This window comes from Hippocampus guttulatus, chromosome 5 (assembly GCF_054856545.1).
Source record: "Hippocampus guttulatus isolate MCC_2025c chromosome 5, RoL_Hgut_1.0, whole genome shotgun sequence".
Lineage (NCBI taxonomy): Eukaryota > Metazoa > Chordata > Actinopteri > Syngnathiformes > Syngnathidae > Hippocampus > Hippocampus guttulatus.
Window position 1 is genome coordinate 20,166,451 of NC_141265.1, and position 26,534 is coordinate 20,192,984.

At 43.8% G+C, this 26,534-nt stretch overlaps 2 protein-coding genes across 3 annotated transcripts; one reads left to right on the forward strand and one right to left on the reverse strand.

Annotated features, from left to right (window-relative positions):
- Nucleotides 1-1,034: 1,034 nt before the first annotated feature.
- Nucleotides 1,035-2,333, reverse strand: LOC147205403 (hydroxycarboxylic acid receptor 2-like). Its single transcript, XM_086111600.1, has one exon. The coding sequence runs from the start codon at nt 2,227-2,229 to the stop codon at nt 1,255-1,257; it is 975 nt and encodes a 324-aa protein (XP_085967726.1). The 5' UTR covers nt 2,230-2,333; the 3' UTR covers nt 1,035-1,254.
- Nucleotides 2,334-5,600: 3,267 nt separating this feature from the next.
- On the forward strand, nt 5,601-26,179 carry hip1rb (huntingtin interacting protein 1 related b). 2 transcript variants are annotated; one of them, XM_086110600.1, is made up of 31 exons: nt 5,602-5,902; nt 13,104-13,167; nt 13,308-13,450; nt 13,555-13,611; nt 14,998-15,078; nt 15,164-15,240; nt 15,360-15,421; nt 16,164-16,304; nt 16,384-16,441; nt 16,818-16,893; nt 17,280-17,485; nt 18,541-18,613; nt 19,145-19,328; nt 19,470-19,558; nt 19,838-19,954; nt 20,039-20,140; nt 20,772-20,966; nt 21,083-21,230; nt 21,440-21,526; nt 21,596-21,703; nt 22,437-22,573; nt 22,656-22,766; nt 22,997-23,055; nt 23,613-23,643; nt 23,743-23,805; nt 23,884-23,984; nt 24,061-24,166; nt 24,256-24,379; nt 24,466-24,527; nt 24,876-25,109; nt 25,413-26,179. In XM_086110600.1, the coding sequence occupies exons 1-31, from the start codon at nt 5,819-5,821 to the stop codon at nt 25,419-25,421; spliced, it is 3,189 nt and encodes a 1,062-aa protein (XP_085966726.1). In that variant the 5' UTR covers nt 5,602-5,818; the 3' UTR covers nt 25,422-26,179. The 2 variants fall into 2 exon arrangements, with proteins under 2 accessions (XP_085966725.1, XP_085966726.1); XM_086110599.1 differs by lacking the exon at nt 25,413-26,179 and having other exon boundaries at nt 5,601-5,902; nt 24,876-25,142.
- Nucleotides 26,180-26,534: the final 355 nt, after the last annotated feature.

Here is a 26,534-nt window from a genome sequence, read left to right on the forward strand (position 1 = left end):
TCACTTTATAATTCAATAATTGTTTAATGCAGTAATTTACAACATGATTGTTTGTATTCATGTCTTGTTCTTTATTTTAAATAAATTATTAGATGAATGGCTGAAACTAGGTACAAAGTAAATAAATTGTCCCAAACCACTTTGAGAGAAAACTTAAATCAACACAACAAATATGACTTACTATTATAATCAACTATTAATACAATATGTTCAATAAATGATAAATTTATTTGCAGCATCCTTTATTTTTCTATTTTATGAATTTCTTGACAATGAATCAACAAATGTAACATGAGAAATGGATGAAATGTTTTTTTTTAATTGGGAGGGGAAATCCTAGACGAATGCAACAAATTGTACCAACTATAATAATTACTTTGAATAGTCAAATTTCGTGTTTCTAAAATGATCGTCCTAATTGTTCAGGTATTACAAATATAATTATCAAATTATTTTAAGACCATGTGAGGGGAAAGTAAAAATCTCGTAATTTGACTCGCTACAAAGCAAAAAAAATGCCAAATATCTCAAATGCGGCTTCAAAATTGTGCAAAAATCAAGCTAATGTCTCCACCTTCAAATGCTGTGCGCTGAATGCGCGAAAACTACATCCTGCTGAAAATAATTGCTCTGTTTTCTTTATGCCCAACATCCCAAAATGTTTGAGCCCCGAAAATATGTGTGCGTCAAGCCATTGTGTCTGGAATATATCCCACCCGGGACAAGAGGTGCCAGTCAGCAAATAGTTCTTATTACTGTGCCTAATAACGATAACCCATGCCGGGTATGCACTGAAGCAAAAGATGGATGGGCCTTGCGTTCCTGCAAAGCGGGTGACAGAGGACGCTTGGCCACGTGCGTCACTGAGCACTGCTTTTGCCAACCCCCCCCCCCCCCCCCCCCAAAATATCAGGGAAACTGAAAATGGTGAAAAACAGTTTAACGTGTTATTTCCACAAGTGAGTCCTACGTCGTTCTCGGTCTTTACACGTTTTCAGCCATTGTCTTCAAACGTTTAGAAATCAATCTTGAAATTCACTTCACAAGGGTGTTTAATGACATCAAAGATTTAAAAAATGTGTACATTATAAAGCACAAGCGTGGGGGCTAAATTAATGCAATGTATATTACAGGTCTCCCGTTCATGTTAATGTGCAGCGAGCCGGATTACAGATTGCAGCAATGCTTTGTCCCTACCGAGTAGTAAATTTGCCCTCCCCGAAAGAAACCACATTTTTTGGGGGAATGACGCCGCTAAATCTGGCTGCAGGAGTGCGATCCGGTCTCCCGGGTCCTCTTCTCTGTGCTTTCAGTGGTCTCCCCCGTGGGCAGGTTCAGGGACTTCCTGCAGATGTTCTTGAAGGTGGGGCTGGAGAAGTAGTAGACCACCGGGTCCAGGGCACTGTTGAGGTAAGTCAGGCTGACCGTCATGTAGAAGACCACGGTGAGGTCGTCCATGGCGTCGCACACCTCCGACTCGGGCAGGGTCTTGATGGCCTCCTGTGTTTTGATCCAGATGAGCAGCTGCGTGATGTTACTGGGCAGGAAGCAGACGGCGAAAAGCACCACCACCACGGTGATGAACCACAACGCCTTCTTAATCTTGCCGTGCTGGCTTATCTGCCGCCCGCGCAGTTGGGCTACGATGCGCGCCGTGCAGAAGAGAATCACCAGCAGCGGCATCCAGCAGGAGAACAGAAAGTTGAACTTGTGCCACAGCCGGTTGCCCTTGGCCGAGGTCTCCACCAGGAAGCTCTCGCAGTAGTCCGAGCGGAAGTTCTGCAGGCTGAGGGCATTGGCCGTCATGCACACGGTGACCAACCACAGTGCGGCGGCGCCGCACATGGCCTTGGAGGGACTCAGGGAGTTGACGCGGCTGTGCGGGTGCACCACGCGGATGTAGCGATCCACGGCGATGGCCATGAGGAAGAGGGTGCTCCCGGTGCGGTTGAGCGCCAGCATGAACTGCGACACGTTGCACAGCGTCTCGCCGAAGCGCCACTTGACGCCCGAGCTGTAGTAGCTGGCGCGGAAGGGCAGGATCATGTTGAGCAGGAAATCTGCAACGGCCAGGTTGAAGAGCAGCACCGTGCTGCTTTTCCAGGGCCGCAGGTGGAAGCAGAAGATCCACAGGGCCAGCCCATTGCTCACGGCCCCCAGGATGAACTCCACGGACAGGAGGGTGGGAAGCGTCCGGACCAGTAGCGTCGTGGTGAAGTTGCAGTGCATGTCGGCGGAGGAAATGAAAAGCACTGAGAAGCCAGAGCGTGCGTTCTTTCGAGAGAAATGTTTGGCCCCTCTTTTAGTCACTTTGGTGTCACCCTGCACAGGAAGCCCCCCGTTGCTTCTGCTTTTTGGTGTCATGCGATGACTAAGTTCTCATCGCGGTGCGTGAAAACGCAATGAGAGATTGGACGGAAAGTGCGATGGAGTTCACGTATCACAGATCAGAAAGAAAAAAAAAAGACACGGCTTTAAAAAACACCTCGGTCCAGCTGGCCAATGGAAGATATCCATCATGTTGTTGAATACTAAATCAATAGTGAAGCGTATTTCAAAGGCGATGTCTGCACAGCACGGACCGTCTTTAAATACGGTGAAATGGTCAGTATGTCAAATGAAGAGACTGTCCCAAATACGGTGCACCTGCACAGCAAATACAGGGGCCCGTATGTCAAATATGGTGACCGTATGCCAAATACAAGTTGACCGTGTGACAAATTTGCACCATGTCAAATACAGTGACAATTGTGAATGGGTGACCGTACACCAAATTCGCTGGGCCGTGGATCAAATACATTAACCAAATAACCCAACTGAAAAATTAAAAAGCACTTTCATGAATGAAATAAAAAAACAAAAATACTTAAAAAAATTGAAACTACATTTTATGTTTCCAAAACGAATAATTATAGTGAAAGTGTCCTTTTTTTATCCATGTCAATTAATATTGTACATGAGCTTTCAAGATAAGATATCCTTCATTTGTCCCACACTGGGGAAATTTACAGTCTACAGCAGCAAGATTGTGGATAGAGATTCGCGGTTCAGTTTAATTTTATTTATTTACATCTGTACAGAAAAAGAAAGGTCAAACAGCTGTCTGAGAATTTTTTATTTACTGCACACTATGAGTGACTTTTTTTTAAATCTTGCACTTCACAAATACTACATGTAGCAAAAAATATTTCCTAAAACTATTAAAATCGAATCTAAAACGTAGCATTTTCCAAAAAAAATTATCTTGCTCTAAAACTATTTAAAACTAAGAACATTTGAAAATAACAGAAGTCAAAACGAAATAAAAAAACAACTACGAGGAAACATCCCGAACTGTCATCTCCCCGGTAATGACTTACGGTGTGAAAATGAGCTGACACATTGGAAGGAAAGAGCAACTGAAGTGAAGAGATCATTTTTGTCCAGCTCACTTCCGTTTTGTGAGTACCGTTTGAGTTGGGTTAATGCACTTGAAAGGAAAGTGGGGATTTTTTCAGATTTTGTCATTCTCAACTTCATCTCTTTAAATAGAACAGCAATTGCAGTGGCCTTACATCAAATACGGTCTTTAAAGGTATTTAAATCCGTGAATCTAGGCCGTACTTGGCATTAAAGTCTTTGAAAAGTTTCAAATGTTAACACATGATAATTAGAATTTTATGCTTATAAATCATCATAAATCTCAAAAATAACAGTCGTAAAACAATAATTTACTAAATTACACTTGTGGTGACATCACGCAATCATGACAGCAGGACCAACGAGGGCTATCAATCGATCAAGTGGCTCGATCAAATTCTATCAATCAGATTAAAAAAGTTCATTTCGCATTAACATTTTCCTGATTACCCAATCGATTTATCGTTGGCTATTTGGCACGTAATGATTAAACACGACAACAATCAAGCAATAATCTAATCACACGGCAGAAGTAATGTTATGCATTTCAAAGCCGGTTTTAAAAATGGTGCGATGTTTCAAAAGAGGGTTTTAAACCAGGGTTTGGGTTTGAAAGTAGGGTTTGTTGGAAGGAGCATCCTGGGGTTATTGATGGGCATGAAGTTACGCAAAAGTTCCGTCCTCAAAGACTACTCCACCACCTGGTGACATTTTTTCCCCTAACATCCATCCATTGTGCTTTGTACGCCACTGCCAGGAAGCGAACCCATAAAGACCAACGTTGACACCTACAGGCAGTCCCGAGAAAACACTGCTTAATTGGACTCTCCTGTGACCCCGGAAAAGCTCTGGCTACTCGGTCCAATGCAATGAACGAAATATCACTTAAGGAGAACCGAAATGCCATGTAGCTGCGATCATAAAGGCTGTTGACTAGCACGAAAATCACGCGAAAAGCTTGCCAAGAAACCCCCCCCCCCCATAAAATGTGCATTCAGTTAATTTGTACTTTATTTTATTTTTATTACATAATACATAACCAACAATACCATATAAAACACCACTATATGACGCATCTTCGTTATTCTAGCGGTACCTGTAATATGCCACTAGATGACAGTATTACTCTGTAAAAAAAAATCCTGTTCCCCTCCATGACGTTCTGCCCAGAACAGCGCTTCGTTGTTTATCCACTGTGGCAAGCTTCTATTTGTGCCCCAAGTTAACTGTATTGCACCTGCATCGCATTCAGAACAATTAAAGTGATGCACATGCATTTTCAAGACATTTGGCAGCAATTTAAAAGCAACTTGATTGCCCAAGGGCCAATCTCTAAGCGGTCTAAAAATAACCATTATCCATTGAGGCGTCATCATTTAGCACCGGTCTGTCTGTCACACACTGCTGCAGTTAGTTTGCTGGGAAAAATGTGACAAAGCCAGTTGGGACCTGTGTTGACACAGTGCGTGTGTGTGTGTGCGTGCGTGTGTGTGTTCGCGCGCTCACTTCCTTGACCCGCGTCCAGCCAGGAACAAGCTGCATGCCATGCCGGCTGGCAGGCTGCTCCACCCCATCGCCGAGGAACGTGAAATTCAAGTCTGACGTGTTCACTACAGACAGGGCTTTAATGGCTCCCTTCATTAGGTACAATTGTGCACTCGAATCAAGGGGTTCTCAAACTTGTTGAGTTCAAAGCTAGGGAGGAATAATTTGATTTACACCTTGGGGCATTATTCATCGGCCATTTACATGGGACATAGAGACAAAAGGCCAATCACACACTAATGGGAAATTTAGCCTCCAATGAAGCTCCTGTATATGTTTGAGTCAAGATTCAAAACCAGACCCTCGAATATTGTTGTTTTTCATGTTTTCATAATGAACTACAAATATGTTTTGACAAAATAAAGTTAGTGACATCGCTGTAGTTTGTGGTTGGTTTCCGTAATATAGACAGATATTACAAACTGACCGAATTTAGACGTGTGTGACGTCATCGCCAGTCGCGCAAATATACAATGGTGCGGGACGAAATTTCAAAAAATAACTTTAATATCTTTATAAGCAAAATACTGGTGTAGTTAAAACTTAAAGGACTAAAAGAACAAAATAGAAAAAAGTCAAGAAATGCAAAGGAGCGGTGGCACGTGGGAGGCAAATTACGTCATGATGGGCTCGTCCACCTTTTGGAGGGGGAGGATCATCCGTACGCTGAACAAGGCAGACCGGCTACGCTTCCTCCTTTTGGCCGCGTTTCATCACCGCAGAGGCGGATTGGGAATGTTTGGTCATCGTTAAAGAAGACGACGACGACGACAACGACAAAGAACAGCGCGCATTGTGAGGCGAACCTCTCCTTGCGCCCTTGTTATTTTTTTATGGGGATTCGGGACGTTTGAGTCCGCATCGGAAGTGCAGGATGAACTCCATCTCGACGAAGGTTAAAACTAGGCGGACTGAGGCCAGTCTAGGAGCCGAGAGGGAACAATTCGACAAGCGACAGGTAAAGACGACATTTGTCTGTTTATTTGCTTTTTGAAATGTTTCTGTATGTGTGTGCGGGCGCGCTAGCTCTCTCTCCCCAGTTGCCCACAATAACCTTGTTTTCCAATTACAGTACGCCCAAATGTGAGAGGTTCACCTGAGTTTTAAGTCAAACAATCTTTTAAACTGAACCAAAATGGAGGGTTTATTTGCATTATATTTTACCTGAAGTGGAAGGCTCACCTGTGCTTTCGTTAACTCAAAATGGAGGTATCATCTGCATCTTAATTGACTCCAAGTGGAGCCGAAAATGTGCTCAAAATGCCCACATAATTGTCTTCTAATTGACAAAAGGAGGGCTCACTCATGTTTTTTTATTAACTCAAAATGGCTCACCTGCGTTTTAAGTGACTCAAAATGGAAGGCAAACATTTCTTTTACATGACCAAAAATTGACATTTACCCAGTTTCTTAATTGTTCCAAAATTGAGGGAAACATGTATTCCAAGTAGCCCAAAATGGAAGGGAAATTGTTTACTAATTCAGTTATTTCAGAGTGTGAAATAAATGACACTACTGTAGTGGTAAAGGTGCTCCCTCTAGTGGGTGACAGTAGTGGGAAAGGTGCTCCCTCTAGTGGTATGCAAAGAATCACTAAATTAAATGTTTAGTTATATTTAACTTTTAAGTATGTTTTCATTTATTTAAGATTGGTTTGTGTACAATATCTAAAATTTATTTGATTCAGATTTTCATGTAACTTATGTTGTGCACTATACATTTTAATTATAGAATGTTACTATGCAAATATTTTATTTTCCAGCATTTGAGTGCATCATTTAAGTGACCTACAGTAATATTACATACACTTTTTAGGAATAATTTAACTAAAAGTGGAGATCAGTAAATGGCTAAAACGAAAGGCTAAACTGTTTACATTAACCTCAAGTGGCTGATTTTTTATTTTTTATTTTTTGTCAAAAAAGGAAAGTCTGTCTGTGTTTTAATTTACTTTTGCTTCACTTTTTTTGTCTTTATTTTTTTTTAATTTATTTTTTTAAAAGGACCCAAAATGAACAGTTATTTTCTAAAGTTGTTCAAGTAAATCCAATCTTATGTCAGAATGGTTCTGGTTGCAAATGAGATAAAAAATACAGTAGCTTGTTAGTGTTGTCACACTTTGGAGTGGCCCATGAGTTCATGGCATTTTTTTAAAGTCAAATCAAAATTTGAAAGGAAAGCAGACGCATCTTGACACTATCATAGTGCTGATCTAGATGGTCCTGTTTGGCCAGATCTCCTCCTCCCTCCACTGCATTTGTCAGAGTTTCTTGATATGCTACAGCAAGCAGCCTACCACAGTTTTCTTTTGACCAATCACAGCAACGATGAAGATATCGTCACCGGCCTGCGCCTACTCTATCTGTGAGTCCTCAAAGGTTGACTACTCGTACTCGTATCGGTCTGGAAAAAGAATGTGGTATCGAACATCCCTAGTTCTAACCGTTGACGCAACAAATATTTGAACACGGTGTAGCAAAGCAACACATGCAGACAGCGCGTCATGATGATACGATAGACGCAGGCATATATTCTTTATCCTCCGCTAAAATACAAACCTTTCTGCAGCTAACCGTGTTGTTGTGACCCGTCTTTGTGTGTACCCGTATGCGTGTGGGCTTGTAACAAATTGGCACTTCCAGTCATTTCAAGGGGCAAAGATGAGTTTCGAGTGTGAACGAATTAAACTTCAAATCAAGATACCGCTGACTAGTGTGTGGGAGCTAGCCTGACTTGTCTTGTGATCAAGTTGCTGATTCATGCAGTCCAGCTCCACTGCAGCACTGCTCTTCACTCATGTGAAGGTGAAGCATCTCTCACCACACACACGCTCTTTTTATATATATATATATATACACACATATATATCTGTGGGTGTGTATACGTTGTGTTTGCTTTCCTTTGCTATTGTTGCCTGAGTGAGTGCCCATAAGGGGAGGGGGGGCATGAAGGTAGATAAACAGAGAGTTTTGAGTGGGAGTACAGTCGAGAGCAGCACTTTTAATGTCTTTAGCCTTCTGCTGTTAATTAAAGGGGGCAATGATGTGTTGAGTTAAAGCCGCTGTTTGTGTGGACACTTTCTCCGCCGTGGTGGTTTTGTGTCAACGCATAACATGAGCAGGCCAGTGTGCACTTTTAGGATGCCGTGTTGTTTACAAAACATGTGCCTATATGACAAATAAATATCTTCAGAAGTACAATACGGAAATGTCGCTGTCCCCATAAAGAGCAATCCATTCATGAATTTTATTTAGGGGTAGGATCGTGGTGCTAATCCCAGCTGATTTGGGTTCCAGACGAAGTGCAACCTGGACTGATTGCCAGTGTATCAAATGGCACACAGGGATCAGTCCATATAAAATCAACCAAAAATGTGATCTTCACTTCACTGGTATGATTGGAAAAAGACCAGAACAAAAAACTGATTTGTCTAAAGACTCCTAATTAGGCTAACAACCTTTGCGCTTATTAAAGATACCCTTCAAGGTTAAACATCTACAGTATGTCTCCAAAACGACGTCACTCAAGCTTCATTCTCGAATTACTGTAGTGTTTTTTTAAGACCTTTGCAGCATTGCTTTTACTTTGAAAAACAAAATCGTTTTTGCTATTTTTTTTCTATTGATCATTTGATTATCAAATGAATTGCTAGTTGCAGCCCTAAATGTGATCGGCACTTTTAAAGTTTCTGAGAAGTGAGTAATTATTATCTGTACCATAACAAAAAGACAACTACTACTACACTGGCAGACATTACTATATGTAATCATAGGCCGCTATTAGATTGTGACGGTCGGTTAACCATGAGCACAAATATTGCAGTATCACAGTATTGAAATTACAGCTCTGAAATATGTTGAATGGGGAAATATCATACCTGTCAACTCATACGGTTTAGCCATAGTTCATACGGATTTTGTGGTGAATCTTACGTATATGGCCGTATCGCACAAATCATACGGATTCTGAAAATTTCAGTTCCCCCCCCCCCCCTGACAGGTAGTTCCGTTTGCTTTTGCCCAGAACGGTGCTCGTCTACTCGAATGCTTTCATTTCCGGAATACAACTCTGAACACAGTAATGCCACTAAGTAGAATGATGATTAGACATTAACCAGACATTGTATTGTATCTACAATAAATATCATTGAAAATTTCGTGGGTTTTTTTCTGTGCTGTTATTTTGACATAAAATGCTTTGGTATGTTATAAGGATTTTTTGCTCTTTATACGGATTTTTTTGGTAGTTTATACAGGTTGGCGCTCCGAAAAGTTGACAGGTATGAAATATTATCATTCTTGTTCTGTTTTAATTCTTCTGAGTAAGTCAGTGTCCCGTTCCCCCGCGAGCTATTTTTAGAGCCGACCGGCAGGCTACTTATGTTGTCCTTGGAGCTCGTAGTATCTGCTGGTAATGCACATTAATCGACATGCTGAAGACGTGGGCACAAAGTATGCTGGAGTTGGCGCAATTGCTCTTTGTCCTCTCCCTCGCTATGTAACTGCTCACCCCTCCTCTTTATTCTCAGCCAAGAAGGAGGGGGGGGGTGGCTGTTTTTATAAATAGGTCTGAATGCGAAACCAGTACGTGGTGCAAAAAAGGGTTGGGGACTGCCGTAAAGGGCTGAAAAACTGTCAACTACGTTAATTGATTTGACTCGACTTTGATCTCATTGTAGTAGACGACATTCCGAGCTGTTGGTTAGCCCGCTCCCCTGCTGATGTGTTTGATTTTAAGCTGGTAACAAACTACACAATCTCACATTTTCATCCAACCGGGCAGCAGCAGTTTTAAATATTTAAGAAGCGTTCCCAACTCTCAACCAAACACCCGCATGGCTTGCACGCGGACTTGCTGCTATCGAGTCACAGGGGGGATGAGGCACACCCGGAGTCGAAGCAACGCAGGTCGAGTACGTGGCAACCATAATGCAAGCTGGCAGCCCACCTTCTGGCAGGCCCTTGGTGGTTGCAGATTAGTTAAGGCTTTCCCACCTTCTCGCGTCCCCTCTCGGCTGCTCCGAGGATTTGTGGGTGCTCCGGATTGATGCACCATGGCAGCCACTGGAATGTTTAAGTCGTGAGGAGGATTACAACAATAAAAATTAAAGCCTACCAACCAGAAAAAAAGCACACACCCTCATCCGTAAAAAAATGCAGCCTTTGTGATTGACAATGTCAACCTACTACACTGCAATGTCAACTTGAGTGTGTTGAGTGTGACTGTTATCCACCTACAATGGAGAGAGAGAGAGAGAGAGAGAAACTATTTTTGGCTCAAGTGACGGCAAGTCTGCGCGTGAGTCTCTGGGCATGAGCTGTGGCTGACAGCAGCTCCTGCATGAGGGTGCTCATTGTTTGTTTTATCCTGGATGGCGTTGTTGATTGAACGTGAGCTGCGCTGTCCTCTTCTAGTATTTTTCAGCCGTAAATGACCCAAAAATCACCTCGGTGACTGCGGCTCTCCTTTCCCACCTGCAAGGGCATCACCGTACAGTAAAACAGCCGATGCAAAGTGCAGATTTTCTGCAAAACATTGTGGGTTTCCAGATCAGTAGATCGGGTGAGCTTTGTTATTCCGAGCCATGCAGTCAGTGATCTGGGGGTGGTCAGGGCAACGATAGTGAGGCGAATGCAACTTGGCATTCTGGTGAGTGACGCCGCAGTGTGGCACACTTGAATGATTTGAACAAGGTTTGCCCTCCTCGACGTGCTTTCACTTTTGTCTTCAGCTCTCCAACTGGTAGAAATCATTCTCCAACCCGAGTTTCCCCTTGGCTTCGCTGCTCAGTGGCCATCTGTCGAGCCAGGCTCTGTGTGCCAAGAGCACCGCCCCCCCTTCCCCACACATACACACAGCAGCTCCTCCCCAACCTGCAACCCAACCATTCATCCTCTTTTTCTCTCCCCTAACCAACAAGCCCCTCATTGTCGCAGTGCCCGCCTTCGAAACGAGCAAGCACGACAGTTCGTTGGGTTTGCGTCACCGCGGGGGTGGAAGGGTCTCCTGTCGTATTTACTCTCTCGTTGCCGACTCACAACCACAGAAGCCCCTCTGTTCGCGATGCACTTATGGGGACTAAAGCGGTCTTTCTCAAATTGGGGTTCCTGGACCTCAAGGGGTTCACAAGCCTGAATTTGGGGGTCCACCAAATAACGAATTACCAATAATTGTTGTTAGTTAAACCATACTTGCATATAGGAAAATTTCTATTTGGATGTTTTTTTGAAAACGAGAAAAAAAAACCCCCACACATTTTTCCCGCCTGCAAGCACTTTGATCTTCTTCTTATTGATTTGATAACTAAGTTAAATTACTTTGGCAATGATAACGCGATCATCAGGCGAACAATGCGAGGACTGGTCCGCCAAGAAGGCATCCCATTTTCTCCTTCCACCCTTGGCTTTGGTTCAGTTGAAATCCCCGAGATGACTGTGACATCATCCCATAAATCTGCCTCCCTGCAGGCGCATGGCATTTTCTGCAGATTTGAGACGGTTTCTAGTTTCTCCTCAGGTTTGCATGTTCTCCCCAGGCCTGCGTGGCTTTTCTCCGGGTACTCCGGTTTCCTCCCACATTCCAAAAACATGCATGGCAGTCTGACTGAACACTCGAAATTGTCCTGAGGTGTGAATGTGAGAGCGAATGTTTGTTCGTCTCTGTGCGCCCTGCGATTGGCTGACAACCGGTTCAGGGTGTCACCCGCTGACTGACCAAAGACACTTGCGATATGCTCCAGTGCACCCACAAACCTCATGAGGATCAGCGGATTAGAAAAAGGATGGATGGATGGATGGACATTTTTAAAAAAATTATGAAATGGTGGTTGTTCAGTAGGCTTTAATATTTTGAGGCGGTCCTCAAGAAGTTTTGAGAACCCCTTGCCTAAAGTATTGGGACACATGGCAACCTACAAAAAGTGAACATGATAGTAAACTCTTTGGGGAGCTTTCTTTTTGCAATAACTCACTGATGTTGGATACAATTTGCTCAAAAACTGCACGCAGAAATGGGAATGATTAAAAAAAAATTAAGGATGAACATTTGGGGGCTGGGTGTGGGGAGGTTAAATGAAAACCAGAGATTAAAGCCACGTGTGGATTAGTGCCTTGACTGGATAAGGGGTTTATATAATACCACACTAGAGTGTAGCTGTGACTGTGTTTGCGCACGCACGCACGCACACACACACACACACACACACACACGTATAGGCTAAAGGGCCAACTTAAGTCCAGGAACTAAATACAAAAATAAAATCATGGTCATCATCTAATTATCACAGCTGGCTCACTGTACTCTCATCTGTTTTTTTCCCCTCCTTCCTTCCTTCTTCCTTGATCATCATAACAACAACCATTTTGCAATAGTGACAGGGAGGAACGTTGGGAATGAGATGGTATGGCCTCGTTGAAGAGGGTACAATGCAATGGCTCTCTTGTCACTTGACATGCATAGGAAGGAGCTTGCCAGCACTGTAAATGTTTCCTTCAAAGAGATTGCTCGCCAATCAAGGGTGATCCCATACCTTTCTTGAGAGAACGAAACAAATCAATTCCACGCACTTGCATCTGTTAAATTCAAACCAGTTTTCCGTCGAATGGCTGCATAACTCGACCGTTAACAATTGGAGCACTGCTCATTGTGGGGGTGTACCGCCACGCATTTTTAGATCATCCACAAGGCTGCGATATAAACGATCTCAAAGGCAAAATCGGCCGCGTCTCTTCCTTCCCTTGCGCCGCACTTTCATGCTCGACACTTGTTTGTCCCGCCGGACCGGTTGCGGAAGGGCGCACGGTCTCGGATGGCTCGTTCGCCACACAATGCTTGAAAGATCTTGTCTCCCGACACGGGCATCTGGTCTGTATGACTCAACAGCTCCGCAAATCAGCATTTTCAGCAGCTGCAATCAGCTCTCCGCAACAATGGCAAAATATCTTGGCCAACAATCGCGAGTCTCCTCGTCCCCGAACGACCCAACGTTATTTATATGAGCGTAGACGATGGTTGGCGCCGTCGTTTTCGAAGCCGAACCGGGAGGGATAAAGTCGCGTGAAAAAAAATCCGGCTGTGTTCAAGCTCAGCGAGTCAACGTTTTGTGCAATTGTATGAGCTATTTTTTTTTTTAAAAAGGGTATTTCTCTTTCCTCTTCAAGCTAAGCAGCATCAGCAAAGCCATCAACACCACCGAAACACCTGTGAAAGAGAAGCATGCACGACGTATCCTTTTTTTTCCCCCCCAGAAGGAAGCTAAGGCCATAATAACCAATAAGTTGTGTATGTCAGGAGTCCACCAGTGCCCTGTACAGTTGAGTCTTTCTCTGTCATGGTTTACGCCTCCTTAACAGAGAACCCTTCAGGTATCATCCTGGGCACTCACCGGGAGAAGGGGGCCTACACCTTCTGGTCCTACGCCCTGGGCTTCCCCCTGGCCAGCAACTCCATCCTCAGCTGGAAGTTCTGCCACGTGCTGCACAAAGTCCTGCGCGACGGCCATCGCAATGTAAGATCGGGTTTTGTGACTCGTCATTGAAAACACATACACAAAAAAAAACAAAAAAAAAACATGTCGTTAAATACTTAAGTGTATTTGGCGTTCCTTCACAGGTGTTACAAGACTGCTTGAGACATTTCAGTTCAATTGTGGAACTCGGCCAGCTTTGGGTGAGTCTGTTTGTCTCATGGTAGGCAAGGAAAGTTTATTTGTGTAGCGGCGTTCATACGCGAGGAAAGTCGATCCAAGTACTTTAAAGAGGAAACGGACGGAATAATCATTGAAAGCAGTCAATGAAAAGATGTCTAGACCTCGAGCGGGTCCCTTTTAAACATGGAAAACGAGTCGCATGCTAACAAATTACTGCTTCACTTTGAGAGCTTGTTCTGGAAATGCTCAATTAGCCTAAGAGGTTTGGAAGTCTCGGGGGCCTAAAAGGTCTAAAATATATTTAGATCCAAGACCATTCAGAGCTTTAGTAAGTTTAAAACGGATTCTTTGACTCACAGGAAGCCGGTGTCGAGATTTTATGACCCACACGATGTAGTAAGAAGTCGAGCAGCAGCATTCTGGACCAGGTGCAGCGGTCTGATTGTTTTTTGGTCAGACCTGTAAAAATCTTGTTTCAAATGATCCAACATGCTGGAATTGAACGTGAATCAGGTGCAACGAGTGATGCGATTTATAAAACGATGACCTGACGTAGCAGCTTAATATGAACATTATTCTGCAGTCACTTACCTTCGTAGCGCACAGTGCACCGTATTTTATTTTATTTATTTATTGACTATGCCTTGTCAAAAAACATTCAGACTTTTAATCCTGATGTGACATAATGCTGCACGGCTACTCCGGAGTGTGAGGAAGAGGCATTTCAATGCGACACTTTTCAGACATTTCAAGTGCCCAAGAGAGTTGCCGTTTCCGAACAAAGCAGTAGAGGTCGCTGTTGGATTAGACTTCGTTGTAGTGAATCTGGTCATTAGGTAAGAGCAGAGAAAAAGATTTCGCATAACGCAACAGGGGGTTTTTTTCGTTGTATGGGGGGCAGGAAAGTGGGAATGGTGTTGATGCATGATTTTTTCACACTAGGGGGTATTTCGCCCATGTAGGTTTCATTGTAGAGTAGTTTCACTGTATGCGCTGTATGTGTTGCTGCTCCGCATGTCTTGAAGCAGAAGTTGCTTTAAAGTTTATGATTGTTACATCAATACTAATTTCTGTTAGTCTTTCGTGTCAGTTTTACAGTCAACTTTATTTGGGAGTGACAAATAGCTTGGCACAAACATGATTGGGTTCTTATTTGGAGAAATTTTCAACCAAGAGTCTCTTCCCCCCCTCAAATTGGTGTTGTACGATAGTCTCCCATTTTGTTGGCGCTGATAAATATTTGGTTAGTTTTCATAAGTTTTTAATGTGTGCCAGAAGGCCAAATGTTATGATATACAGTACTCTCACGGAGTGTCACCTATCACAGTTTGGTCTGCAATCTGTCTTTTGAAATAAATGTGGAATTACTGTCCTTTTAAAATGCTTCCATTGTATTTTTTTCCCAGGGTAATATTCACGATCGATACGGTCAGCTGGTCTCGCTCTATTCCAAGCTGCTCTGCACCAAAATGAAGTTTCACAACAAGGTGAAGGGGCATCCCGGCTCACGTGACCCGCCCCGGCACGACACTGAAATTGACCACGCTATCCCCATCTCTCCTTTTTTGTCAGCACACTGAAATCCCCACCAATTTGGAGGCCACGGATGAAGTGCTGGAGCGCACAGCCGGGACGGACATCAACAACGTGTGAGTCCGTTTAATATTCTAAAAGCGTGGCTTGTAAATTTAGCTTTGTTGATTCGCTTCGCATCCTCCCTGTGCGCCTTCTCTCTGATAACGAGCCTATCACATTGTCCCCCCGGCAGCTTCCAGCTCACCGTGGAGTTGTTTGATTACATGGATGTGGAGTTGAAGTTGGCTGAGACAGGTAAAAATCTGACCCCCCTTAAAACACGAGATATGCAGCTTCAGATCAGTCGCCACCCAAAATGAAGTCGATATTTTTTTCCCCCTCCCACATTTAATGAGGAAGGGAGTTTCTGTCATGTGGCCTCCTTTGAACTTATTTCCTACTTCGTTTTCCCCTAAATGAGTTGCATCTGATGGGGAAATGCCAGCCAATTAGAGGACATTAAATCGGTTTCCTCCTATTCAGTTGTAAAGGGAGACGCCCAGGATCTTGTCACAACTAACAACTCAAACACTCGAATTTAGCACTCATTGTCAAGACTGTCCTGGAAATGTTCAAAATTCCACCCCCTTTTTTTTTAGGGAATCTCAAACATGTTTAAGCATAATTTATATGAATTCACACAACCTCATTTTATGTCAATCCAGTTGAATTTCTTTAGCTCACACAGCTTTTAAATGAAATGTGTCACAAAAGACAGATTTCGTCGCCGCCGGTGCTTATTGGACAATTAAATGATCTTTTTTGTAAAGTGACTTATTAAAAATAAATTTTGCTCTTTGTTTCCCCTCCCCAATTAACATTTTCAGTTCTTTGTCAGTTTTGATTGCTTATTTGGAAAATATTATGACGGCCAATTTTGGCTAACATGACACTTAACATGACTGAAGGTTGACAATTCATCATGCGACTGTTACTTTCCGTGCGTGACTTGATTGGGGTTTAAATAAGTACATGTGTGTACCGCCGTCCCCCTCAGTGCTGCGGCAGCTCAACTCGTCCATCGCCATCTCCACGCTGACGTCGGGCCAGTGTCGCCTGTCGCCGCTGATACAGGTCATCCAGGACTGCAGTCAACTCTACCACTTCATGGTCAAGCTGCTGTTCAAGCTGCACGCATGTAAGGACACGCAGGTGTACCCGTTTAAATAGCCCGGGGGTCAACGTAATCGATGAATGTATCCTTTGGTGGATTTCAGGTCTCCCTGCTGACACTTTACAAGGACACCGGGATCGCTTCCGGGACCAGTTCCAGAGGTACATATTGGAGGTTCGGCCGTGTCCTTCGGGCTGCAAGTGGTGTCAAGTGACTGTAACGCACAAAGGAAAGTGTGCAACATAAGCCAGTCGACCACGATGCCCCACCCCCCTAACCTCATTGTAGTCTGACAAGTCACCTCATGTGTGACGCTGTGAAATACGAGAGGATCGTTTTGAAATATGAATATCTGAGTGATCAGGTTAGCAAAATGAAGTAGCCTCCACGTAGGAAAACTCTATCAAAACAGCACAGTGGTTCCCAAACTTCTGTTGCCACTTTTGGCAATTATTTTTGCAGAACCCGACCTATATGATCACAATAATGATTGATGGGTCATGGTGGCGTCCTGTTTTCTGCTTTTGCGCCCCACAGCCTCAAGACTTTCTTCAACAGAGCCAGAGAGATGCTCTACTTCAAGAGACTCATCCAGATCCCCAGACTGCCTGATGTAAGATGTTTGTCATTGTTTACTCACATAGTGGACAGCGCACATATTTCTCCTAATGCCACGAGTCATCAAACTGGAAAGTCTTAAAATACCAATGAACGCATCGGATATTTATTTCGAGCAGTGGCGGCAAGTAACGAACTACATACTCGCTTACTTTTTTTTTTCGGTATTCGTTTAACAGCAAACATCACCGGGTCATGGCATCATACAGTTTGAAACCTCTTTTTAAAATTAATTAAACTGCTATTTGTTGTGAAGTGAGTTTGCTGCCACCATCTAGCGTTTCTGCCTCGAATTTAGTCATCTTCAATACAAAGTGTGAGTACTTTGGCCAATTTTGATCAACACATGCCAAACATGTTCATTTTGTTTCCGGTCGTCAGTCACCGCCCAACTTCCTACATGCGGCCTCACTGGCCAAGCACGTCAAGCTGGTGGTGGTCATCCCCGACGAGGACGACGGCGATGACGACGACGATGACCCTGAGCCGCTCATTGACGTCAGTGACGCTGCGAGCACGCAAACCGTGCCGCAGCCCGACATCTTTGATCAGGCCTTCGGACCGCCCAACGGAGGCTTCGACGACAGGTGCCAAGTCACGCTTGTGATCTCTGATATGTAGTATGTTCCGTTTTAGTTTACGATATCAGTTGTCTTCCAGTACACCGGCAAATGAAGCCACCGTTAATTTAGTTGTTAATCACGCTTCAATCACCGAGCGGTGGAATACATTTCACACATCTCAAGGCAAGCCGAAAAACAAATGTCACAAATTGTGGATACACTGGTGCCATCTAGTGGAAGAGCATTTAATTGTTCTACCTGTCACTATATGTTGCTGACATGGACAGATGAACAAAGAAACATGATCCACCTTAAATAGCTTGAATGCCAATTAAATGAAATTAGAAAATTTTCCACAGCACACCTGATAGCTCCTTGGCACACTTGTTTGGAATGACGGCCATACAGGAGTCGAAACTGAGGGCCAGACTATATTTCCATGTCAAGATCTTGCTTACTGTTAAAACAAACAAACAACAACAAAAAAAACAACAACATTATTTAAATAAAACTGACACGTGTTTCGCATGCCGAAAAAATGGAATCCACTGCAGCCTCATTGTATACAACAGGTCAAAAATAGGGAAAAATATATATATGCAGTGTCAAACTCGGGTCACAGACAAGGAAGAGATCTTGTAATACGATAAAAATATTTTTTTTAAAAACAAACTTGATTTTATAAAAACTAATGTAATAGAATGTAATGTAGAAAGTAATCAATTTTCTGAGAAAAAGCTGTTATATTCAAAGAAAAATAGTCATCATTTTCAGGAAAGTAGTTTGGGTTTTTTTTTTTGTTTTTTTTTTTCCCAGATATTGAGCGAATGGTGTGATGATTTTTCTGGTCATGTAACATTGAGAAATCCCATTACATTTTTGATATCTCATGAGATGTGGTTGTAATTTGATTTATTCCTGTTATTTATTGTGGCATTACATTTTATTCTCTTGGCTCCAGTATAAAACTTGACTTCCTTTTTAGCCCCTGACATCCAATATGGTGACTCACTCATTGATTACACGTGACGATTGTTTCAAGGTTTTTTGTTGTTGTTGTTTTTGTTGTGATGCGACAGGGATCTTCAGATTGAGAGCCTCAAGCGTGATCTGGAGCTGTTGCGAGCCGAGCTGGAGAAGGTGAAAGCGGAGGTGAGAAGCGCTGTCGTGACTGACATCACCCCTTTGTTTGGGCACCTGTTGGGCGGATGCAAAATATCTCTTCCCCATTTGTGGAATGTGGCGAGCATGTGTGTCATGCTTCCTCTGATTCATTTAAACCAGTGGTCCCCGCCTACAGCAATAGAAGTAACAACAACAACAAAAAAATGAATGATTCATAATACACCTCTCCACGATGCTGAAGTAGGTAGAATTAGTCGGAGCCCCGATCTTGTTTCTCTTAAATTTTCTCGTTTCGCTGCCTCTTCTTCTTGCTGTTAATTACACTGCATCCCTGCCGGTTGACCTCACTACACTGAAGGCACGCAGCTCTAAATTTGGACTTGCATGTCGACTCTACAAACCTATTAAAAAAAAAAACTATCATGTAAAAAATCTAATATAGCCTTGGCATGAACGGCGAACCCAAATTTGCTGACAAAGCCCCAAAGGACCGCCGGCGTAAATGCGAGTACAGTGTTTTGGGGTTTTTTTTGTTAATTATTTCTCACCCTCCTCCAGGCCCAGCGCTACATCATGCAGCTCAAGTCGCAGATCAACAGCCTAGAAGCGGAGTTGGAGGAGCAGCGGTCTCAGAAGCAACGCGCGCTGGTGGAAAATGAGCAGCTCCGCATGGCCCTGGAGGCGGCCCGGCGCCGCATCGCCGAGCACGAGAGCCTGCAGAGCACCTTCATTGAGGCAGACCGTAAGACTTTCACTCTTCCGGATGTATGACACTAACCAGGAAAAAAAAGTTACCGATATTTGGCTTCTGGGTGATTTTTCAAGGTGAACCTAAAAATGCACTAGAGTGTGTTTAGGGGATGGCTCGTGTGTATTTGTGCAGAAAGAGCCCAGGCCACAGAGCAACGCTACACGAAGCTGAAAGAGAAGCACACAGAGCTGGTGGCCAGTCATGCCGAACTACTTCGCAAGGTAGGCGCGCCACAAAAAAAAAAAAAAGTCTACACGACGTAAATGAAAGTGCTGTAAAAACAAAGTGTTGAGATGATTAAAAATAAATAAATGAATAAATAACTGAAATGTGTGTGCATATGGTGAAGACTTGACGAAATGTACACGAAACTTGGCTCCTCCTTGACATACAAAGTTAGAGCTCTGTAGAGATCCATCGCATCAACAAACGTCCTCACGGGATTTTCAATGGACGGGGAGCAGACGTCCCAAACGCTAACCGTGCGCCATTGCCGGCAGAGTGCCGACACGGTGAAGATGCTGTCTGCCACACAGCAGACTCAGGAGGAGGTGGCGAGGACCAAACAGCAGCTGGCATTCGAGGTGGATCGGATAAGGCAGGAAGCCGACATGAAGGTTGGTGTTCCGTCGTCGCCGCCGAAGCCCCTCTGCAGCGTCGCCGTTTGGTTTCCTTTTCAAGCGAACAACGTTTTGTTGTAGATGGAAGAGCAGAAGTTTGAGATGGAGAAGCTGAGAAGAGAGCTGTCGGAGAAGATGGCGGAAATAACGCGCATCAAGGCCACCCTGCAGAGCAGCGAGATGGTGAGTTGATATCTTGACCCTGGCGCCAAGGCGGGTGTTCGGAGAACACTTTTCAATGCGAACTCTCCGTTCACAACTTTAGCAATGCAATGGGGAGGGGGTTTTTTTGTATCATTAATGTCTTAGCATTTGCGGAAAGTGCTAGTACACATTTTTGTCCATCTATGACGTCACATCAATTTGTGCTGGCTTACATTTGATGAGCCTCGTGAAGTGAACTTAACTACTGAATACAGTCATTTATGGAGCATGGGTTTGATTGTGTACAAGCTAGTTGCATGGTGTTGATGCTTTATGATCCTCCCCCTTTTCAGTGCTATGCCGGCCACTTTTGACATCGACCTCAACTGTATATGCAATTTAAAAAAAAAACAGTGTGTCAATTTCACCCACATTTTCATTATTTGCAGCAGGATTGGCCCTGAAACAAATTAAACAGTTAGTGTTCTTTGTATTACGATTAAAGATTTGCGTTTACTTCTGTACTTCATGACTTTTCAGTCTGTACTGAAGGAGTTGAATCAGTACTTATGTCTTTTTTTTTTTTTTTAACACACTACCGAATACGTACTCCAACTTAAATGCAGAGTCTGATTGCCTTTGCGACGCCTGCTTTGTCGTTCTCTTGCAGAGTTCTGCTCAGGTCAGCAGCACCATGGTCGCTCTGCAGGCGGAGAAGGAGCGTCTGATGCGCTCGGTGAGCGAGAAGGAGGCCGAGCTTTCGTCCGTACGCCAGAGCGCGCAGTTGCAGCAGTCCACGGTGCAGCAGGAGAAAGACAAGAGCAGCAAGGAGCTCAGTGAACTGCAGGCCAGACTACAGGAGAAGGTGCGGTCAGGATACATAGACCAAACAAAAATTGTTTTGTATGGGCTCAATATTATGTACAGGACTCTTGAATGAATAATCAAATACTTGTGGACTTTTGTTTTGCTTGCACGCAGGCCAGACAGGAGGAACTGCTGAAACAAAAGCTCCTGGACGAGCAGTTTGCCTTGCTGCAGGGCACCGTCACAGAAGCTGAGAACATCATCCAAGATGCAGTCGCCAAGCTGGACGATCCCCTCCATATCCGTTGCACCAGCTCCCCAGGTCGCGCCGCTGCCCTCTGATCGACTTCAGTCAACCTCCCTCTCTATCCACAACTTTGGTGCTCTTCTTGAAATGCCAAAAGATGGTGTCAAACCCTCTCTCATAGAAAAGTCGTCTTGATGCCAAATAGTGGCCCCTCAACCCCCCAAATAGCCACTGCGTACTGTACTTTTGAATAAATGAAACTTCGTATTGTTTTTCAAACACAGATTACCTAATCAGTCGAGCAGAGGTAGCACTGAGCTCCATTGATAAAATGAAAAAAGGCCAAGCGGACTACGTCAAAGACATGAAAGGTAAATGTCTCATCGAAAAGTGGAATCATACCGCCGCTGACGCGACATTGTGTTCTTGCTTTCATTCAGACGCTGGAGCGCTGCTGAAGTCGCTGACTCACTTCTCCCACGCGGCCGCTGACACCATCGTCAATGGCAGCGCCACCGCGCACATGGCGCCCACCGACCACGCGGATCGTAAGCAAGAAGCAATTATTGGATGTGCTGTAAACCTCCCTCATGGGGGCGACCTTTAACAGAGGCGTGGAACCGCTTCACATTTTGGGTCGTTGGGGCTATGGTGATGAAAATCACATCATCTTATTAATTACATCACTTGCGTTCTTGCTGCAGTACAGAATGCTTTGTGATGTAGTCTAGCGAGCAAGCCTGCAGTGTTTTCGTGAGATTTATGTGATCGCGACCGTCTTTAAGACCCCGACAGCGCCTGCGATTTGAAATCGAATGAGTGGGTCAGAGTACGGCCAGCGGAAGAAAGAAGAGGATTGCTAGCTGTGGCAAGTCCGAGATGAAGACATTTCGCTCATTGGATGCTTTCTTTGGCGACAGTACCCGTTCGTTTTTACGATGAAGAGGTGATGGATCGAGCCTCTGGAAATTATCTGTCTTTTCACTGTTACACGAAGGCGTTGGATGAATTCACCGACGCATAAATTTATGGCTGCTAGCGTTAGCGGATGCCTTTTCAGGTGGGCCACACAGTACTTGTGCTTAGTTTATATTGCAGATTGGCTTGCATAATTTGCAGCAATAAGTGACAAATACTGGAAAATTGTCCTTATTCTGGTCATGTTATCTGACTAAATGTGCTGAAATGTTGAATTCATTTTCAATGTAGCCGAAGTGAGGATAAGCAATTGAGGAGGTGGGTGGATGGGAAATGACAAATGAGACATTGCCTCACCTACAGGACTGACGGAGAACTGCAGAAGCTGCGCCACTCAGTCTCTGCTGTACTTGAAGGAGCTCAGGTCCAAGGGCACGCTGCTCAGGGCCGACCCAGCCTCTATTCAAGTCATCATCCACAAGATCCTCGGCCTCGGCCAGGTGAGCCGGCATGGCGCGCTGCGCCGTAAGCGTCCGATGACGAGCCAACGCGCGTGAACCCAAATTGTGTTGCTGCGTGTAGGAGCTGCGACCCAAAGGCATGGACGTCCGCCAGGATGAGTTGGGAGATCTGGTTGACAAGGAAATGGCCGCCACCTCTGCGGCCATCGAGGAGGCCGTCCGCAGGATTGATGTTAGTTGGGCTGCTAGCTAGAGTGAAGTAGTAGGAGTGTGTGTGGTTAGTGGGGCGATTTTCGGGTGTGTGCGTGGGTGTTTGTATGTTGGTTGGGTTCGTTCGTGTCCATTTATTTTTGGGGGTGGGCGGAGGGGTCTGCATGTGTGTCTCTGGATTGTTGTGTGTGGGTTCCCTTGCACCTGCGTGTGGTTGTTTATTCCTGAATATGTGTATCCTTGTGATTCCAGGAAGTGATGAATCAGGCGCGGAAGGATACGTCGGGAATCAAACTGGAGGTCAATGAAAGGTTTGTTCATTGGAATCTAAAACAAACATCACCACCATTTTTTGCTCCAGAGCTATAAAAATCAGATTTTTGTTTCATTCGGGCTCAACCCACTCTATTTGGCACAATAAAATTCTGATTACCAATTAGTCAGCTGATTTAAAAACAATATAATGAATTATTTTTTTTGGGGGGGACAGCAATTTAGATATAAAGTGCAGGTAGAACTGTTGACAGTTTTACAACCTGTGATATTTAACTTTAGAACAGAGATCATTTGGACTGTTTCTGCAATTTTTTGGGAAATGGGCATGAATGTGATTTACCTTTGTCTTATGTTCCAATGTTAATGGGAAAAAAATAAAGCAATTAATCGTCTGATTTTAAGAATTTTTGTCAGTCGGGCCCTCATGTTTAATACGTGGATGTCCTTAACAAGACATAAACATTGCCCAAATTGTGTTGGCAGTGCCTTTTATTACATAATCACCGCGAGGATTTACATTTTGTACTATTTACTGTGACGGCATGAAACCCAACATTGGTGCCTAATCATGGCGTCTACTTTTTTCTTTCAGGATCCTCAACAGTTGCACAGACCTCATGAAGGTATGCTTGACTTTGACGTCCTTGTACTCGTCCTCTTTTTTTTTTTTTTTTTTTTTGGTCATCCTCAATGTGTGTTGTCGTTTGCGTCCCGTGTTGTAGGCTATCCGCATGCTGGTCCTCGCCTCCACGGAATTGCAGAAGGAGATCGTGGATGGCGGCAGGGTGAGTGGCGTCGTCCTCGGTGAGTCCTTGAAGCAACACGTTTCTCCGTCAAAAAAAAACAAGTTTGCTTTTGTTCAGGGCGCGGCCTCCGTCAAAGAGTTCTACGCCAGGAACTCTCGCTGGACCGAGGGACTGATCTCTGCGGCCAAGGCCGTGGGCTGGGGGGCCACGGAGATGGTGTAAGTTCCGCTCGACAACGTGTTCTCTTGATTAGCTGAGAGAATCAATTGGGTGTTTTCCACCGGCCGCCAACAGAGAGTCTGCTGACAAGGTGGTGCTGCACACAGGCAAATATGAAGAGTTAATCGTCTGCTCCCACGAGATCGCTGCCAGCACTGCGCAACTGGTTGCCGCCTCCAAGGTAAGGGCAAGAAACGGGAGCTGTTTGACAAATGTTTTGGGGGGGTGGGATTTATCGGCTCCCGTTGACTATTTCGAGTATGCTTTCAGGTGAAAGCGGACCGTCACAGCAAGAGGCTGACGGTGCTCCAGCAGGCCTCACGCCTGGTCAACGAAATGGCCGCCAAAGTGGTGGGCTCCACCAGGACGGGACAAGAAGACCTGGATGACAAGGGTACACCCGCTCCGCCGGGCGTTTACTTGGGCAGCCGCGTGTTGAGCCTCGAGCCGATGGGTCATTGCATTGTGTGTCGTGTGCAGATCCCATGGACTTCTCTGGGATGTCGCTCATCAAGTTGAAAAAGGAAGAAATGGAGTCGCAGGTAATGTATGGCATTGAGTAAATTGTGGGCCTCGTATTTATCATGGATTCATAGGTTTGAAGCACATTTGGTCATTTAGCAACCACCAAAACAACTACATACATATATTGTTACTACCTGAAATGTTGTCTTTTCCTTCATCTTTGTTTTTTTTCTTTGTTTGTTTGTTTTGTTAAACAAAGCCTATTCCGCTGAGGAGGGTGTAAAAAAAAATGCACAGGAAAAAGTACCGGTAATTTGCAATTACATGCTAAGGAAATGACTCCAGAAGGACAATTTGGGCTCCATTTTTCGGAGTGCAACTTCAGTACGCACTGAGGCCCCCTGTTGGTGCCAATGTTTCTGCAGGTGAAGGTGCTGGAGCTGGAGTCTCAGCTAGGTAACGAGCGTCTGCGTCTGGGCGAGCTGAGGAAAAAGCATTACACTCTGGCCGGCGTACCCCTGGACCAGCTCCAGATGGCCGACGCCGACGGCGACTCCGACCCCACCTCGTTGGTGTCCATGTCGCCCAAGTTCAACAAGCCAGCGCTCATGAAGAAGCCCGCGCTGGCCCAGAAGCCTAACGTCCTGCACAAGTCTCCGGTAAGTCTTTGGAAATGACCCACAAATATCGGCGGAGGACAAGAGTGACTTTGTGGTAGCTACGACAACCACAGTCCTGTGAGGTTTTGGAATATTGGCGGACACCCTTTGGTGTTTGTACCGTTTTAATTTGATTCTTAATATGGTGTTTTTATAAATTGGCTTTATTTTAAAGTTTATTTTTTAAAATTTATATATTCATTATTTTTTTGGGAATGGTTTATTTTTAATGTCGATATTCTTAAATCACTTGTTTCTTATTTTTTTTTTGTTCAAAGTGACTTCATTCTTTTCTTTTTACAGTTCAAGTGAAAGAGGAAGCACAAAGAAGTGATGTCATCGTGGAACGTAAAATGCCTTAAAGGAAAAAGAGGGAGAAAATTTAACATTTAGGTTGCTTGCTGACAATCCTGCTCTTGTATTGGCCATTTCCTTTTGCTAAAATGCACCAGAAGCTGCATCTTCCTTTTAATGAAACCCTACATACAACAGCAGTTCATCTGTTGTTTTATTTTAGCATTTGGTGCAACCCATTCAACATTTTTTCCCCGCCCTTTAAGGGTTTTGCAATCTGGGAAAAATTCTAGATGCTGCTTTGAGAATAACGAGTCATTTTATCTAAACTTTTTTTTTGTTGACAAACCTTCTGCATCGCCCTCACTGTGAAGACAGTGTCATCTCATCTGCAAAACTGTTAACTCAGAGGCCTTTGGAATGTACTGCACAGAAGTGTTTTATTAATATTGATCATTATAATTATTAATAATAATTCATGTAAAGCCATACGCTTATACAGCAAGTCCCAGCAAGAATAATGTATACAGCTCATCTGGAATGGATACGTACTCTACACGCCAATCACATGTAGTTGCTTCTTCGAGGATGAATGTGGCTGTTTAGCACTGGGAATTTTTCTTACAGGATACATATTATTAATGCATCACTTTATGCTCTTCTACTGTCTTTATATAAACACCCGGATCTAGTTGGAAATATTTTTGAAAAGATCATGGTGTTTGTCCTTATCCCAAGTCTAAATGCCCAACAATTTAAATAAATGTTTAATTCAATGACTTGGCTTTTTTTTGGGGAGGGGGGCAATTTAAATCAGCCATTAACTTTTTTTCGACAATATTTGGTTACCGTAAATAAATTTTTCTTTTCCATTTTCTGCTCCTAAAATGTCTCCCCACACAACACACCCATAACGTTTGAAGTAGGTTTTGATGACTAATTTTTAGTTTTAATTTAAAGTTTTAAATTCATTTCAAAAAATAAAAAATAATTTTTGAAAGGGAACCTTTGTTTTAAAATTTGCCCCAGTGGTATCTAGTGATAAATTTGTGTATTTTTTACACATGATTTTAATACACAAGACATTTTTTTTCCATGAAAGTGTTTACTATAGGGTAATATTTTAATTAA

Bases quoted from the DNA above. Each gene is read 5' to 3' on its own strand.
- LOC147205403 (XM_086111600.1), bottom strand. From the start codon at position 2,229: ATGCACTGCAACTTCACCACGACGCTACTGGTCCGGACGCTTCCCACC.
- hip1rb (XM_086110599.1), top strand. From the start codon at position 5,819: ATGAACTCCATCTCGACGAAGGTTAAAACTAGGCGGACTGAGGCCAGT. The intron at 24,167-24,255 runs GTAAGGGCAAGA...GTATGCTTTCAG, and splicing joins AACTGGTTGCCGCCTCCAAG to GTGAAAGCGGACCGTCACAG. The intron at 24,380-24,465 runs GTACACCCGCTC...TGTCGTGTGCAG, and splicing joins AGAAGACCTGGATGACAAGG to ATCCCATGGACTTCTCTGGG.